The sequence below is a fragment of the Ostrea edulis genome, chromosome 5 (genome assembly GCF_947568905.1).
Source record: "Ostrea edulis chromosome 5, xbOstEdul1.1, whole genome shotgun sequence".
Classification (NCBI taxonomy): Eukaryota; Metazoa; Mollusca; class Bivalvia; order Ostreida; family Ostreidae; genus Ostrea; species Ostrea edulis.
The window spans coordinates 24,630,246-24,645,711 of record NC_079168.1 but is presented as its reverse complement, the minus strand read 5'-3'; the positions used below and the strand labels follow the sequence as shown (position 1 = coordinate 24,645,711).

General features: G+C 36.6%; 1 protein-coding gene across 2 annotated transcripts in view; it reads left to right on the top strand.

Annotated features, from left to right (window-relative positions):
- Window positions 1–15,466, top strand: part of LOC125649336 (dmX-like protein 2) — a 71,308-nt gene that overhangs the window by 12,209 nt on the left and 43,633 nt on the right. For both annotated transcript variants that reach the window (XM_056165547.1, XM_056165546.1), the window contains 8 exons: window positions 3,571–3,746; window positions 4,230–4,457; window positions 6,902–7,080; window positions 7,565–7,677; window positions 8,493–9,215; window positions 9,811–9,943; window positions 12,140–12,289; window positions 14,936–15,158. In XM_056165547.1, coding sequence (XP_056021522.1) covers window positions 3,571–3,746; window positions 4,230–4,457; window positions 6,902–7,080; window positions 7,565–7,677; window positions 8,493–9,215; window positions 9,811–9,943; window positions 12,140–12,289; window positions 14,936–15,158 — 1,925 coding nt within the window. The remainder of the gene's footprint in view (window positions 1–3,570; window positions 3,747–4,229; window positions 4,458–6,901; window positions 7,081–7,564; window positions 7,678–8,492; window positions 9,216–9,810; window positions 9,944–12,139; window positions 12,290–14,935; window positions 15,159–15,466) is intronic.

Below are 15,466 nucleotides of genomic sequence, written 5' to 3'. Positions count from 1 at the left end.
GAAAACAAAAATTGACGGGGGTATGCTGTACATGTGTAATCATACGAGTGACGTGTCGTACACATATATGTATCAAGGTAGTCTATTTATTGTCATCCATAAGCTGATATTTACAGAGTACCATTATATACAGACAAATCTCATTATCTCAGACTCCAGACATTTACAGAGAACCGTTATATACAGACAAATCTCATTATCTCAGACTACAGATATTTACAGAGAACCGTTATATTCAGACAAACCTTGTTATCTCAGACTGCAGACATTTACAGAGAACCGTTATATACAGACAAATCTCATTATCTCAGACTGCAGACATTTACAGAGAACCGTTATATACAGACAAACCTCGTTATCTCAGACTGCAGACATTTACAGAGAACCGTTATATACAGACAAACCTCGTTATCTCAGACTGCAGACATTTACAGAGAACCGTTATATACAGACAAACCTCGTTATCTCAGACTGCAGACATTTACAGAGAACCGTTATATACAGACAAATCTCATTATCTCAGACTGCAGATATTTACAGAGAACCGTTATATACAGACAAACCTCGTTATCTCAGACTGCAGACATTTACAGAGAACCGTTATATACATACAAACCTCGTTATCTTCTTCTCTTCTTGTCGTTCACCTCTACACTTGGATTTCTGCTTCCTCTACGAATCTGGTGGTCTTCTGTAAGTCCTCCACTGTTCCAAATAGCTTTTCCTGGATGGTTGTTGGTAATGGCCATATCCTTTGTCTCAATGCCTGATGGTTCTTGCATGTCTGTAGAATATGTGTTGTATCTTGTTCTGCCTCACCACAGGGACACATTGGGGATGGTACCACTTTCATCACTCTGTTCAGATGTTTGTTTAGTCTATTGTGTCCTGTCCTCAGTCTGAATATGACGGTTTGTTCAGGTCTCAACAGATGGTGGTAACTGTCTTGATGGTTGGATTTTCTGTACAGAGATTTTATTATGGTTTTCATCTCTGCAAGGCAGACTGGGTTTTCCTCCTGTTGTTGTCCAGCACCTTGTTTTGCGAGAATGTCAGCTTGTTCATTACCATAGACTCCACAGTGCGAAGGGATCCATTGTAGCACTGTTATGCGACTTTGAATGTTAAATAGTGCCTGTTCTAGTGATGGTAGCTTGTTGTTTGTCAATCCCTGTAATACAGACAGAGCATCTGTAAGGAAAACAACTGGAGTTGTGATATTGACTTTGTCTGTGATGGTATGTGCAGCATGACTGATGGCTTTTTCTTCAGCTTTATAGTTGGAACAATGCAAGCCTGTTGGTATTGCTTCAGATTGTCGCTCTCCATTTGGATATTGGATGTAAATACCAGCCCCTCCGTTTTTTATTGCATTTGTGGCTGATCCATCCGTGAATACTCTTATCCAAAATTCAGAGGGGTACTGTTCTTCTAGCATGGTCATAGTGTGAGTTTTCTTTACAATATCAGATTGTTCGTCTTTGGATGTGATGTTTGGTACTGATGTCTGAATGCTGACATTTTTCAGTTTATCTTCAGTAGGGTAGTCATTTACCTCGTTATCTCAGACTGCAGACATTTACAGAGAACCGTTATATTCAGACAAACCTCATTATCTCAGACTGCAGACATTTACAGAGAACCGTTATTTGCAGACAAACCTTGTTATCTCAGACTGCAGACATTTACAGAGAACCGTTATATGCAGACAAACCTTGTTATCTCAGACTCGAAGATGCACACTGCAGAGAATTTTTTTTTGAGATATCCGAGGGTACGGGATATTGAGTTTAAAATACATAAAGAAAACATGTGGCCGAGTGGTTAGAACATCGCGCTCAAAATCACATGGCCTCTCACCTCTGTCGGCACGGGTTCGAATCCTGCTCACGCCGGTAAGTGAGACAGTTTCCCAGTTTACTTTCGGAAGGTCGGTGGTCTCTTCCCAGCTACATTGTATCTGGGTTCTCTCTTCCACCAATAAAAACTGGGCACCACCAGATAACTGAAAAAATGTCGAGTGTGGCGGAAAACTCAATCAATCAATAAAGAAAACATAGTGAGGACTTCCAACTCACTTTGACATATCCATGGTATTTGAGATGTCGATGATCAAGATAGCGAAGTTCAACTGTGTGTAGCAGTATACATCATATGCTACATGCAGCTGTCAAAAGAGTCGGCGTATATTGAATATAGTTGTACAACATTATTATAGTGTTTGGTGATATAATGTTTCTTCATTAAAGATAAAGTGTACATGTATTTGCATGATTAGGTGGTTCACTACACCTTGAAAGAGTTTCTCAGATCAAAATGAAAAGATTTAATTATAAAAGATATGATGATTTATGATAAGTACATATGTCAGAAAGGCAGAAAATAATCAATTTTGGATTAAAAACATGATTATTTTCAAAAATTTATTTCAGTAAATATGAACAAAAGATTTTTGCAGATTTGAAATCGGGATCTGTGGTTCAACAGCCTGATACTTTAACCACTAAGCTATGTTGATAGACATCAATGTAAATAATTTCACAAAACATTTAAATCGCCATCTTGTGACGTAGTGTCATAAATAGTATAAGCCTTGGTGTAGTGAGCTACCTGAAGGTTCCAGGTAATTTGATGTTTAATGTCAATATACTGTAAACTGGGAAATTTTCACTCTGTGCTCATTTTCTCTGCTACACTGAAAATGATTACAACCTATCTCTAGGTCACCGGAGTCACTCAGATACCCATCACTTCATAAGTAAATATACACAGCAAGTTTTTCATACACAGTTTTATCACCCAAATTTGATTGATAAAGAAACTAATGAAGTAATTAGTATTCCGGGGGTTAATAAACACATGAAATTCTTATTATATCACGTTATTTCATTGTTCATACATATTTAGGATATTAATTGCTAAAATGACATTGTTTTCATTTTTCATTTTAATTTCTTTTGATAGTATTTTGTATTTCCTAAATTTATATCTTTAAACAAATACCACTTTTCATATTTTTTTTGTCTTGTGTAGGTGCACTTTGTTCCACTTCGGCATTCAAAGTATCACTAAATGTACCTCCTACACAGAAGAGCTCTTATCTTAATCCTTGCTTCTTTGTAGGATATTCAGGTGACTATTAAGGATCATGTGGCCTTGTTGAATTAATTTGTCTAATGCCATGTTAGAATGTTTTGAATAGTATGCATTTCAATAGTGTCCTTGTTTTAAAGATTTGCTCAGGGATGTTCACCAGGGCAAAAAATATAACAGAGTGAAAATATCCCAACTTTCAATGCATGCATGGAATTAAAAGTCTGACATAGCAGGAATGCAGAAAAACTTAATTTATCCTCTATCATAACATGGTGGTCATAACATTTTTTTATGAACCTTACTTTGAATAACAGTAATTTACACAAAAAATAAGTTGTACATGTATATAGGGATTTTATATTTGGAATAATTATCATTTGACTGTTCGATCATGTTGTTGATTAATTGACAAAATTGAGAAACAGTTACTGTAATATTTATGATGCCTAATTCGTGGAATATGTTCACGGTCAGACATGCCATCCACAAACGGAGAAAACACAACAAGATGGGTCCGGAGACGGTGATGAGCATGGCCAATTTTAACTCCGTACAAAGTGTCCACGACTTCCACAAGTATGCCATCCATCACAACGGTATGGCTACGGTGCTTCATTTCCACCTGGCTGCAAGCATTAACCCAGAAACAGGCAAGTATACAACAATGTCCTTACCATGAAAGAAGGAGTGCTGAGTTTGTTTTGTCTGTCTGAAACTTCAACCTTGGTCATAAGTTTTAAACTGTCTGAGACATGGATGTCATATTTAATGAAAATGAAGATTATATTTTAAGACTGAAGACTCTGCCATGTTTGAAGGAATAGTATTTCATGAAAACTTCATGTTTTCCTTTTGAAATGATATCAAGATATGATTAAGGAATTGTGTATATTTTGAAAATACATGTATAGAACATTGAGTTTGAATTTTTGATAAATGGTATTTAGATGTGTTATTATTTCTCTGGAAGTTGGTGTGTAACAGATTTACAGCTTTTCTTTCACCACAAATGATGCAGTCTTTATCCAATTTGATACAATCATTTAAATGATGAATGGCATATTACTATTGAGAAAAACTGATGGAGATAAACTGAAATAAGAAATTGGACCTTGTGTACATTTTTCCTTCAGATGTACCACTGCTTCCAGTCATAGGGTCTAAAGGTGACCAACAGTTTAACTTCCAGCTCCACTGGCTGAACAATAAAGAGCTGCAGTTTACGATGGAAGCAGAGATCATACTACAGGATATGCACAAAGGAGTTCTGAATGTAGATAGTCATGGCGATGAACATGGCAACCATGAAGCATCGGACAGTGACCACGAGGACCATCACTTGGACGATATCGAGAAAAGTGGTAAGAGACAGAAAAGGCGAATTTTACAATGTAATCAAAATCATCTGTTTTTGTTGTGTGTACTTCATCACTAAATGATAAAGTACATAGTAAATGCAGTACGAACAGATGATTATACCCCCCGCAACAAGTTGTGGGGGGGGGGGGGGGGGTATACTGGAATTGGGTTGTCCGTCTGTCTCTCCGTCCGTCCGTCTGTCTGTCAACGCAATGGTTTCTGGGCTCTAAAGCATTATCCTTTCCACCTACTGTCACCATATCATATATATGGACTACCCATGGGATGAATATGTTCTTTATCGATTTTGGGGTCAAAAGGTCAAAGGTCACGCGCACTGGACATTGAAGTAGCAATATGATTTCTGGGCTCTAAAGTGTTATCCTTTCCACCTACAGTCACCATATCATACATATGGACTACCCATGGGATGAAGATGTTCCCTATCGATTTTGGGGTCAAAAGGTCAAAGGTCACACACACTGGACATTGAAGTAGCAATATGGTTTCCATTTAAATTCTTTAATGGCTTTTTTCATCGCATGGAGATGCTGTGTTCCTAGATACCTTTTGGATCATAATACTGAAGTTTTACCTATTACCAACACCCTTTGGGAGATTGGGGTAAGCGGGGGATATTCTTAGTGAGCATTGCTCACAGTACCTCTTGTTTTGATTAGATTGAGAGTTCAAAGACTTCCCTAGAAGCAGTTCATTGCTGAAATAACTCACTCCACATGGAGTTGGAAACGGAAATTTCGATAAAACAATTTAAATTCTGCATGTATGTCAAAAGTGCTAGTATTTTGTTCAAAGATGCAAAACCCTTTTGGGGGGGGGGAGGGGGTACTTATACCATTAAACTTGAAAATCTATGCATTATTTGCACATCAATAAGCAGCAAATAATAAACTTTGACAGCCATATTTGCACTTTGTTTATGATATATACATGTAAGCATGTCCTTGCTATGACTTATTTGAGAGATTTTACTTTCTAAATTATTATCTACAGAGTTGAGTAGGATTACTTTTTGAGAGTTGAATTTAGTGCAAATTCCTAGATAATCAGGTACAATGCACATGCATACATTGCAAGAGACTTTTGTGTGTGCCGCATCCCACCTTCACCTTTCTATAATTCATCGCAGACATGATAAAAATGTCCACTAAAATACATAATCCTCTCCTCAAATTCAATTCATAAAGATTTTTGTCGCTTAATGTAAACAGCTTCAATATGAAATAAAGATATTGATTTTCCCCCCCAGTTATTGTGTATTTATAAACTTCAGCTTTAATTTTCATGAGCATTATGAAATGGTCATCATTATTCTAACTTGCACACTAGGCCCTATATGGACGAGTTCATCACAGATTAGAGAGGTCGAAGGTTAAAGACACATTACATAACACACCTGAATCTCTGAATATAGAAATAAATGAATTTATTATATAGCTAATAAATAGTCTATTATAAAGTCTGCCTAAAATCTAGAGAATGTTAGCGTTCAATATCCTGAGGATTTATTGAAAACTAACTTTGCATTGCGTAAATTGTGTGTGCCCGAAACATTCCTAGTATGAGCGTTCAATATTGACCTTACCGTAACGACGTAAACAAGCCAAAATGGCAGACAACGGTCCTCCGAATCTGACAGCTGGTATTTGATATTTACTTAAGCAAAATGTTTTACTGTACATAAATGTCTTATGATGATGTCCCCATTCACAAAATCAGTTTGCTTCATGCATCAATGATGGGTTTAATATTTCAACAGTTAAGAAATGCATGCTGATATTGCACACTCACCTTAGATGCCAATATTGATGAATTCTCGTCTTTTTTGGAGTATTTTGAGTGAAAAGGGATATAATTTAACAACTAAATACTTTAGCTATATAATAAAAGGGTTATTGAACTTATATTGGTAAATTTTGGCACTCGTTGGCTGTCAAACTGCACTCGCAAGCTCGTGCATTTTGACAGCCAACGAGTGCCAATATTTACCAATATAAGTTCAATAACCCTATAATATTCATTGAACCAATGCTGACTGTGCAAATTTAGTGAAAATAAATCAATATTACATAAAGTAACGGAGAAATTTTATTGATACACTGTTTATATTGTATAAGTGGGAGTTTTATCAAGACACTCATTTAGCAATTTTTCCATAGAAACAGGTATATATATATTTAGAGAGTTAATTTTAAGCATCTTTATTATTCTGAGAAAGATAATTATTACCTATGATATGGAATAAATTGTTAGTAATAGTGATCTCAACACCCTCGCTAGTAATGCCAAAATTAAATCCACGTTAGGAATTTTGCTTATTCGGTAATTAATTTTTTGATTAATTTTTTCTGCTTATACAGTAGTTAATTTTTTTTTAAAAATGTTTGAAGAGTTCCACTCTCATTGTGTAACTTGATTCTCGCAGGTCATCAGCCACCCAAAAAGAAGAAAAGCAAATTGTTCAAGAGGAAAAACCGACATTCTCATCATGGGAAATCTTCCAAGGATATGTTTGGCTCTTACGTGGAAAGTCAGGCTAGCGTGACTTCCTCGGACCCATCTGACCACAACTCAGAGGGGACGGGTAGTGCAGGTTTCCCAGAGGTAATTCCTGGGCAAATGTGGGTTAATTTCAGGTGCTGTAAAATTTAAGTGTCTAAAGTTGAAATGTTTTATGAAGAGTTAATACATATTATTAAATGAATAAATAAACATATTTACTGTGTGCTGTGCAAATGTTTAGTGAATATTTTCCAGCGTAAAATGATGGGGTACTAGTTGACTCGGATAGTAGCATTTTGCTACAAAAAATGATCTGTCAGAAAGTACATTTACAGATATATACAAACTTTCCTTCGTAATATGTGGCTATCGTTAATTCTATAAAAAATACATACCGATTTTCAAAGATATTGAAAGCTGATTCTCTTGTTTACAAACTTCATGTACGTAACTGCTTGTAAAGATAATTCTCCAAGTTATGGGGATGGTGTATTTACTGTAGAATGAATATTACATTGTGTAATGCACAATTCATGTTTATCAGGTAAAACGCATTGGAGCAAATTAATGGAGGTTTGTATTGTAGGACTCAGTGATTGATACCTTGGACAGAAAGATTGAGGTACTTCTCAGAGACTGGCACCAGCATGCCGACATGATGTTCAGTATCCACCCTGTAGATGGGAGTTTTCTTGTCTGGTAAGGATTGGTTGATATTTAGCATACACCCTGTAGATGGGAGTTTTCTGGTCTGGTAAGGATTTTAGTACACACCCTGTAGATGGGAAATTTCTGGTCTGGTAAGCATTTTAGTACACACCCTGTAGATGGGAAATTTCTGGTCTGGTAAGGATTTTAGTACACACCCTGTAGATGGGAAGTTTCTGGTCTGGTAAGGATTTTAGTACACACCCTGTGGATTGGAAGTTTCTGGTCTGGTAAGGATTTTAGTATACACCCTGTGGATTGGAAGTTTCTGGTCTGATAAGGATTGGTGGATGTTTAGTAATAATGTACCTCTTCTGGAGCTAGTTTGCAATCTAATTAGAATTAGCTGTTTTGAATGTGCTACTGCTAGAAGTGGTAGTGGATTCAAAACAACTAATTTCAGTTAGATTAAAGCTAGTTTGAGGATTAACTTTTATAATATGATATAGAAAATAGATTTTTGTACAACAGAGTAGTGTATGAAACATTATCATGTACATTATGCGAATGATGTAGAAAGTGCTTATACAGTATTTGTACAATAAAACACTCTTAAACTGAAGTGCTGTGGATGAACCGTTTAGATTTGTTATAAACATAATTTGTTATAAAAAGACAGCAAATGAAAATCACTATGGTCTAAGAGTTAATTCATTATAAGAGTGTTCATTATAACCGTGTGTTACTGTAAGTGATATAAAGATCTGGAGATGTATTTTTGTAGGTTGGTAGATTTGTTATAAGAGTGTTCATTGTAACCATGTTTTACTGTAAGTGATATGAAGATCTGGAGTTATATTTTGTAGGTTGGTAGATTGGCTGGATGAATACAACCCGTACTGCTTTCGCCAGGCTCAGGTTTGTTTTTCCTCTCGTCTGCCTCACGCTTTCCCTGTTCCTGACGCCAGAACAATGGCTAGTCATCTCTGGATGTACTGTAACTACAGTAAGATGGACATCAAGTCAGCCATGAGACTGAGTGAAAGCAGTAACAGTGTAGAGAATTCTAAAATTCAGTATCAACCCGCACCAGCAACGGGGAAAAATTCACCGGGACAGAACGATAACATGTTAATACCTAATGTTCTACTTATCTCCAAGCATATCAACGGGTCATTGAATCAGTGGCAGATCAGTTTTTCTGACCAGTCCAAGTTCTCTACGGTTGTGAGTGTGGCTCACGCCACCCGAGCATGTGGACATCGGTTCAGAACCAACTCCGCTACCTGTCATCCGGTGCTGCCTCTACTACTCTCAACATCTCATCACAATTTACCGAAAGAGCTGAATAGTCAGTCAATGAATTATTTTGATGGACAAAAAATGCAGAGATCAAGCTCTAAGGAAAGTGAAGAAGATATGAAACATGGAGTTGGTGGGGTGGAGTTCTGTAGTGAATTAATTCTGTGGCGGGTGGATCCTGTGGGGCCTTTGTCAAAGTCGGGTGGAATCGTAGAGTTGGCCAGGATAAACTCGCCAGAGCTGGCGGCATTCTCAGATGTTGCCTGGGTACCAACGCTACTGCCAAGGTAGGCTTCATTCAGATCTGTCAATGTATCAACATGTATGGTATCCAAGAATAGCATCGGTGTTTTGTTAGGAAAAATATATCAACCAAATTAATAAATTACAACGTTTGAACTAGTTCCAAGTCTCAACTACTTGTATAATAAAATTTTCATAAAACTAAAATACACGTATATGAGTGTAAAAATATAAGACATATTGGATGAAACAGAAACTCTAATATCACGCAGATTTATAACTTTTTGATTAATCAATCCTTCCGCCACAAAATATATTCCCTGCAAAACCCTATCAAAATTTGAATTGAATTGACACAAATTTTTTCAACTGGATAGGGTTCAATAATAGATGTGTAATATGTTGGCACCATTGGGATCAGTATTGAACAGTAAATACTTAGTTGTAGCATCCTGCGTCATTGTGCTCAGAAGCTCAGGAGCTAACTTCCTTAAATCAAAACTCTGAAAATTACAAAACATTTACACCATGAATATACTTTGCAGGAATATGTATTTTGATATTACATATTCAAACGTTTCTATTAATATGTGGATTTATTGATGAAGTTAAGATTTATTACTTTTCCTCTAATTTTAGCTCCACCTTGGGGTCTTACAGTAACTCTCCCAGTGCCCTGTTTGTGGCCTCTGACGGAAATTGTTTGAGAATGTTCCAAGCTGTGATTGATGCTAGGACCCTGTTGTTGGAGGTGGGGGCACAGAAGAGAGAGGTATGTAGTGGTATAGTTAGCAGGGGTTCTGTTGTTGGAGGTGGGGGCACAGAAGAGAGAGGTATGTAGTGGTATAGTTAGCAGGGGTTTTGTTGTTGGAGGTGGGGGCACAGAAGAGAGAGGTATGTAGTGGTATAGTTAGCAGGGGTTCTGTTGTTGGAGGTGGGGGCACAGAAGAGAGAGGTATGTAGTGGTATAGTTAGCAGGGGTTTTGTTGTTGGAGGTGGGGGCACAGAAGAGAGAGGTATGTAGTGGTATAGTTAGCAGGGGTTCTGTTGTTGGAGGTGAGGACACAGAAGAGAGAGGTATGTAGCGGTATAGTAAGCAGGTGTTCTGTTGTTGGAGGTGAGGACACAGAAGAGTTTATAATAAAAAGAACTACAAAGAATTTTCTCCAGAAACAGACGTGTATTATACAGTATTGAATAAATTTCATAAACATTTATAAACACCAAACAAACAAGACTATTTGTCGTTATTTTGTAAATTAAACTGTTACAACTGAGAAACTAAAAAGCATTAATTTTTTGACAGAAAAATATCAGTCAACATATTTTGTGTTTTTCTATAGCAATTTTTTTTTTTAAATTAGACAAACCTTGTTCAACCCATATACTCTCAGACTCCCCTTATTTTGTACTGTTAACCAATATTAGGTTTTCCTCCACCTGTGTAAAAAGAGCTTTTTTTCTGTGAACACATGCAAGGCTCCCCTTCACGATTAATGCTTTTATACATAGTGAGACAATGCTGTAGGAGCAGCCCCTTCATTAATTACTCTTAACAGATGAACTGTCATTTTTTGGTGACATATTCTGAGGTGCCATGTTTTTAGCATCACAAGACCTATGTGATAAGATTGTCTATGATTGATGATACAGGTTTTGTTTTTGAGTTAAATATTTCTTCCGAAATCTGTAAGTTCAAAATTGTCATCTAAATGTATTGCATGGTGATTATTTCATGCAAGATCAATCTGCTGAGCTATTCTCATGAATGATAATTTTTAATATTATGTTATTCTATCACTAGCTGCAATAATGTAGCCCTCTCTGATTTTTTTTTTTTTTTTTTTTTTAGGGAGAGGGCTACAACTCCTTAGGATCTCCGTAATGGTGCAAATGCGGGAGTGATTCACTCCCGCAACATTTGCGCTCATTCTAAACATTTCCTGACTTTCTTTACGTAAATAAAATGATATTCTATGTTTCTTAGTCAATATATAAATTTACAACCTGCAACTTAAGATTTGTGAGGCTCTATTCTACCGTTTTCAATAATTTCGATAAATTCCAATTTCTCGATTCATATTTGTGCGCCATGTTTGATGTACTGAAGTTTCAACTTCCGATTGTCAAGTCATTTGCATATGCCATATAAGGTAGTATTTACATCAATGGACAAGTATGGAGGCGAAAGCTATTTCGTCGGTATTGAAAAGGTTTGAATTTAATATCAAGTTAAAAACCGAACAGCAGAGTGTAAATTCTTTCTGCAACAATATGATTTTCCTTTCTTTGTCGAAGTGGCTCGAGTAACAACATTTTCGCGCTGATTGTCAATTTAGGTTTTTCATTAGATCCACCTACGAGATCTCGCGATAACAAGCATGGCGGAGCAGACAAAGAATTTTGCATCATGTACATTATATTTAATGAAAAACACCTTTATTAGACATGCCCGAGCACAAAGTTGGTACTCCTTTTGGTGTAAACAACATTTGGGACTAATACACAGAGTTTATTATCGGTTATTCATAAAATTATTTTGCACCATTACGGAGATCCTATGGAATTGTAGCCCTATCCCGAAAACGTCAGAATAAAAAAAGAATTGGATAGGGCTACATTATTGCAGCTATACTATCACAAGTATGCATTTTTGGGGGGAGTGTAAAACATTTAAATTTGCTAATTTTGGGAGTGCAAAATGTATTTAGATTTGCTAATGTGTATTTGTATGTCTGAATTTTAACTTTAATGCATATTTGGTAAAATTTAATTAGTATTTACGCTCATACGCACCTTATCTGGAACTCTACAATGAGTCTCATGACTGCCAGCGATATCCTTTTATATTTGCTTTCTTGGAGTTTTTAAAAGGTGGAAAACCCCAAAATGAAAGTTCTGTATTTTATGGATGGTATAGGCTGTCGTTGTGTACGTGTACATTACTATAACTTTTCTTACATTGCAGACTGCAATGAGTTTTAGCAGTAACACAAGTTCAGGGTACAGTTTTGAGCCCCAGAAGCCTCCAGGGGAACTATTTAATATCGTCAGTTTACAATCGTCTGCCAGACCGGGTTGTATTATTGAGCTGGAGCCCATCGCTGATGCTGCTCAGGTGAGTGTTGTCCCACTATTGGTTATCGTAACAAGCCCAAGAAATTAAGAGGGTGACATTTCTTCTTCTTCTTCTTCTTCATGACCCTACACTCTAAACTTTGACCTTCTAAATGGTTCAAGGTCACACATCTAAATTGAGAACACACATCCTTGCTGGACTGTTGATGGGGAGACATGTTCTCTGTTAGATAGGTTGGCATTTTGCAAATTCTATGGTCGTTATAACGATCTAGTTTGCCAATACAACCTATCATTGGGTCAAATGCTGTCTGATGTGTTTCATACTGATTGTTAGACCGTTCTTGGCACACTGATGTTGATGTAACGAATAACTTTGTTTACCTGACCAGATATAGGGCTCACGGTCACGGCTGGTGTGACCGGTCGATAGGGGATGCTTACTCCTCCTAGGCACCTGATTCCACCTCTGGTGTGTCCAGGGGTCTGTGTTTGCCCAACTATCTATTTTGTATTGCTTATAGGAGTTATGAGATTGATCACTGTTCATTATCTTCACATTTCATAGAAACTATGTCCACTAGTTTTTCCTCTGCTTTAACAGTCACTTTTACAAATGATTATGGTACTTGTAACAGTCACTTTTACACATGATTATGGTACTGTGTAACAGTCACTTTTACACATGATTATGGTACTTTTAACAGTCACATTTACACGTGATTATGGTACTGTGTAACAGTCACTTTTACACATGATTATGGTACTTCTAACAGTCACTTTTACACATGATTATGATACTTTGTAACAGTCACTTTTACACATGATTATGGTACTTTGTAACAGTCACTTTTACACATGATTATGGTACTGTGTAACAGTCACTTTTACACATGATTGTGGTACTTTTAACAGTCACTTTTACACGTGATTATGGTACTTTGTAACAGTCACTTTTACACATGATTATGGTACTGTGTAACAGTCACTTTTACACATGATTATGGTACTTGTAACAGTCACTTTTACACGTGATTATGGTACTTTGTAACAGTAACTTTTACATGTGATCATTGTGCTTTGTAACAGTCACTTTTACACGTGATTATGGTACTTTGTAACAGTCACTTTTACACGTGATTGTGGTACTTTGTAACAGTCACTTTTACACATGATTATGGTACTTTGTAACAGTCACTTTTACACATGATTATGGTACTGTGTAACAGTCACTTTTACACATGATTGTGGTACTTTTAACAGTCATTTTTACATGTGGTTATGGTACTTTGTAACAGTCACTTTTACACATGATTATGGTACTGTGTAACAGTCACTTTTACACATGATTGTGGAACTTTTAACAGTCACTTTTACACATGATTGTGGTACTTTGTAACAGTCACTTTTACACATGATTATGGTACTGTGTAACAGTCACTTTTACACATGATTATGGTACTGTGTAACAGTCACTTTTACACATGATTGTGGTACTTTTAACAGTCATTTTTACACTTGGTTATGGTACTTTGTAACAGTCACTTTTACACATGATTATGGTACTGTGTAACAGTCACTTTTACACATGATTATGGTACTTGTAACAGTCACTTTTACACGTGATTATGGTACTGTGTAACAGTAACTTTTACATGTGATCATTGTGCTTTGTAACAGTCACTTTTACACGTGATTATGGTACTTTGTAACAGTCACTTTTACACGTGATTATGGTACTTTGTAACAGTCACTTTTACACATGATTATGGTACTTTGTAACAGTCACTTTTACACATGATTATGGTACTGTGTAACAGTCACTTTTACACATGATTGTGGTACTTTTAACAGTCATTTTTACATGTGGTTATGGTACTTTGTAACAGTCACTTTTACACATGATTATGGTACTGTGTAACAGTCACTTTTACACATGATTGTGGTACTTTTAACAGTCACTTTTACACATGATTGTGGTACTTTGTAACAGTCACTTTTACACATGATTATGGTACTGTGTAACAGTCACTTTTACACATGATTATGGTACTGTGTAACAGTCACTTTTACACATGATTGTGGTACTTTTAACAGTCATTTTTACACTTGGTTATGGTACTTTGTAACAGTCACTTTTACACGCACGTGATTATGGTACTGTGTAACAGTCACTTTTACACGTGATTATGGTACTGTGTAACAGTCACTTTTACACGTGATTATGGTACTGTGTAACAGTCACTTTTACACATGATTATGGTACTTTGTAACAGTCACTTTTACACTTGATTATGGTACTGTGTAACAGTCACTTTTACACATGATTATGGTACTTCTAACAGTCACTTTTACACATGATTATGGTACTGTGTAACAGTCACTTTTACACATGATTATGGTACTTGTAACAGTCACTTTTACACATGATTATGGTACTTTGTAACAGTCACTTTTATATGTGATTATGGTACTTTTAACAGTCACGTTTACACATGATTATGGTACTTTTAACAGTCACTTTTACACATGATTATGGTACTTTGTAACAGTCACTTTTACACATGATTATGTACTTTTAACAGTCACTTTTACACATGATTATGGTACTTTATAACAGTCACTTTTACATGTGATTATGGTACTTGTAACAGTCACTTTTACACATGATTATGGTACTTTGTAGAGCTGGCAGCAGACACAGTTGCTCCACGTTTTTCAGGAGCAGTTGATAACAGGTCGTTCCAGCACCTCATCCAGCAGTATGGAGGCCATCGTTGATCTGCGAACCTCGGGATCATTCTGTGAACATTTCTATCTGGTGGTTCTAGAGAAAACAAAGAACTCAAGATCTGTTCTCCATATGTGGAAGATCACCATATCATCCAAGTGTGGGGAGCAGTCTGAAGGCAGGGCTTTATTTCTTTCTAGTATATATAGCGGGAAATGTGGGGAGCATTCTGAAGACAGGGCTTTATCTCTTTCTAGTATATATAGCGGGAAATGTGGGGAGCATTCTGAAGGCAGGGCTTCATCTCTTTCTAGTATATATAGCGGGAAATGTGGGGAGCATTCTGAAGGCAGGGCTTCATCTCTTTCTAGTATATATAGTGGTGTATGTGGGGAGCAGTCTGAAGGCAGGGCTTCATCTCTTTCTAGTATATATAGCGGGAAATGTGGGGAGCATTCTGAAGGCAGGGCTTCATCTCTTTCTAGT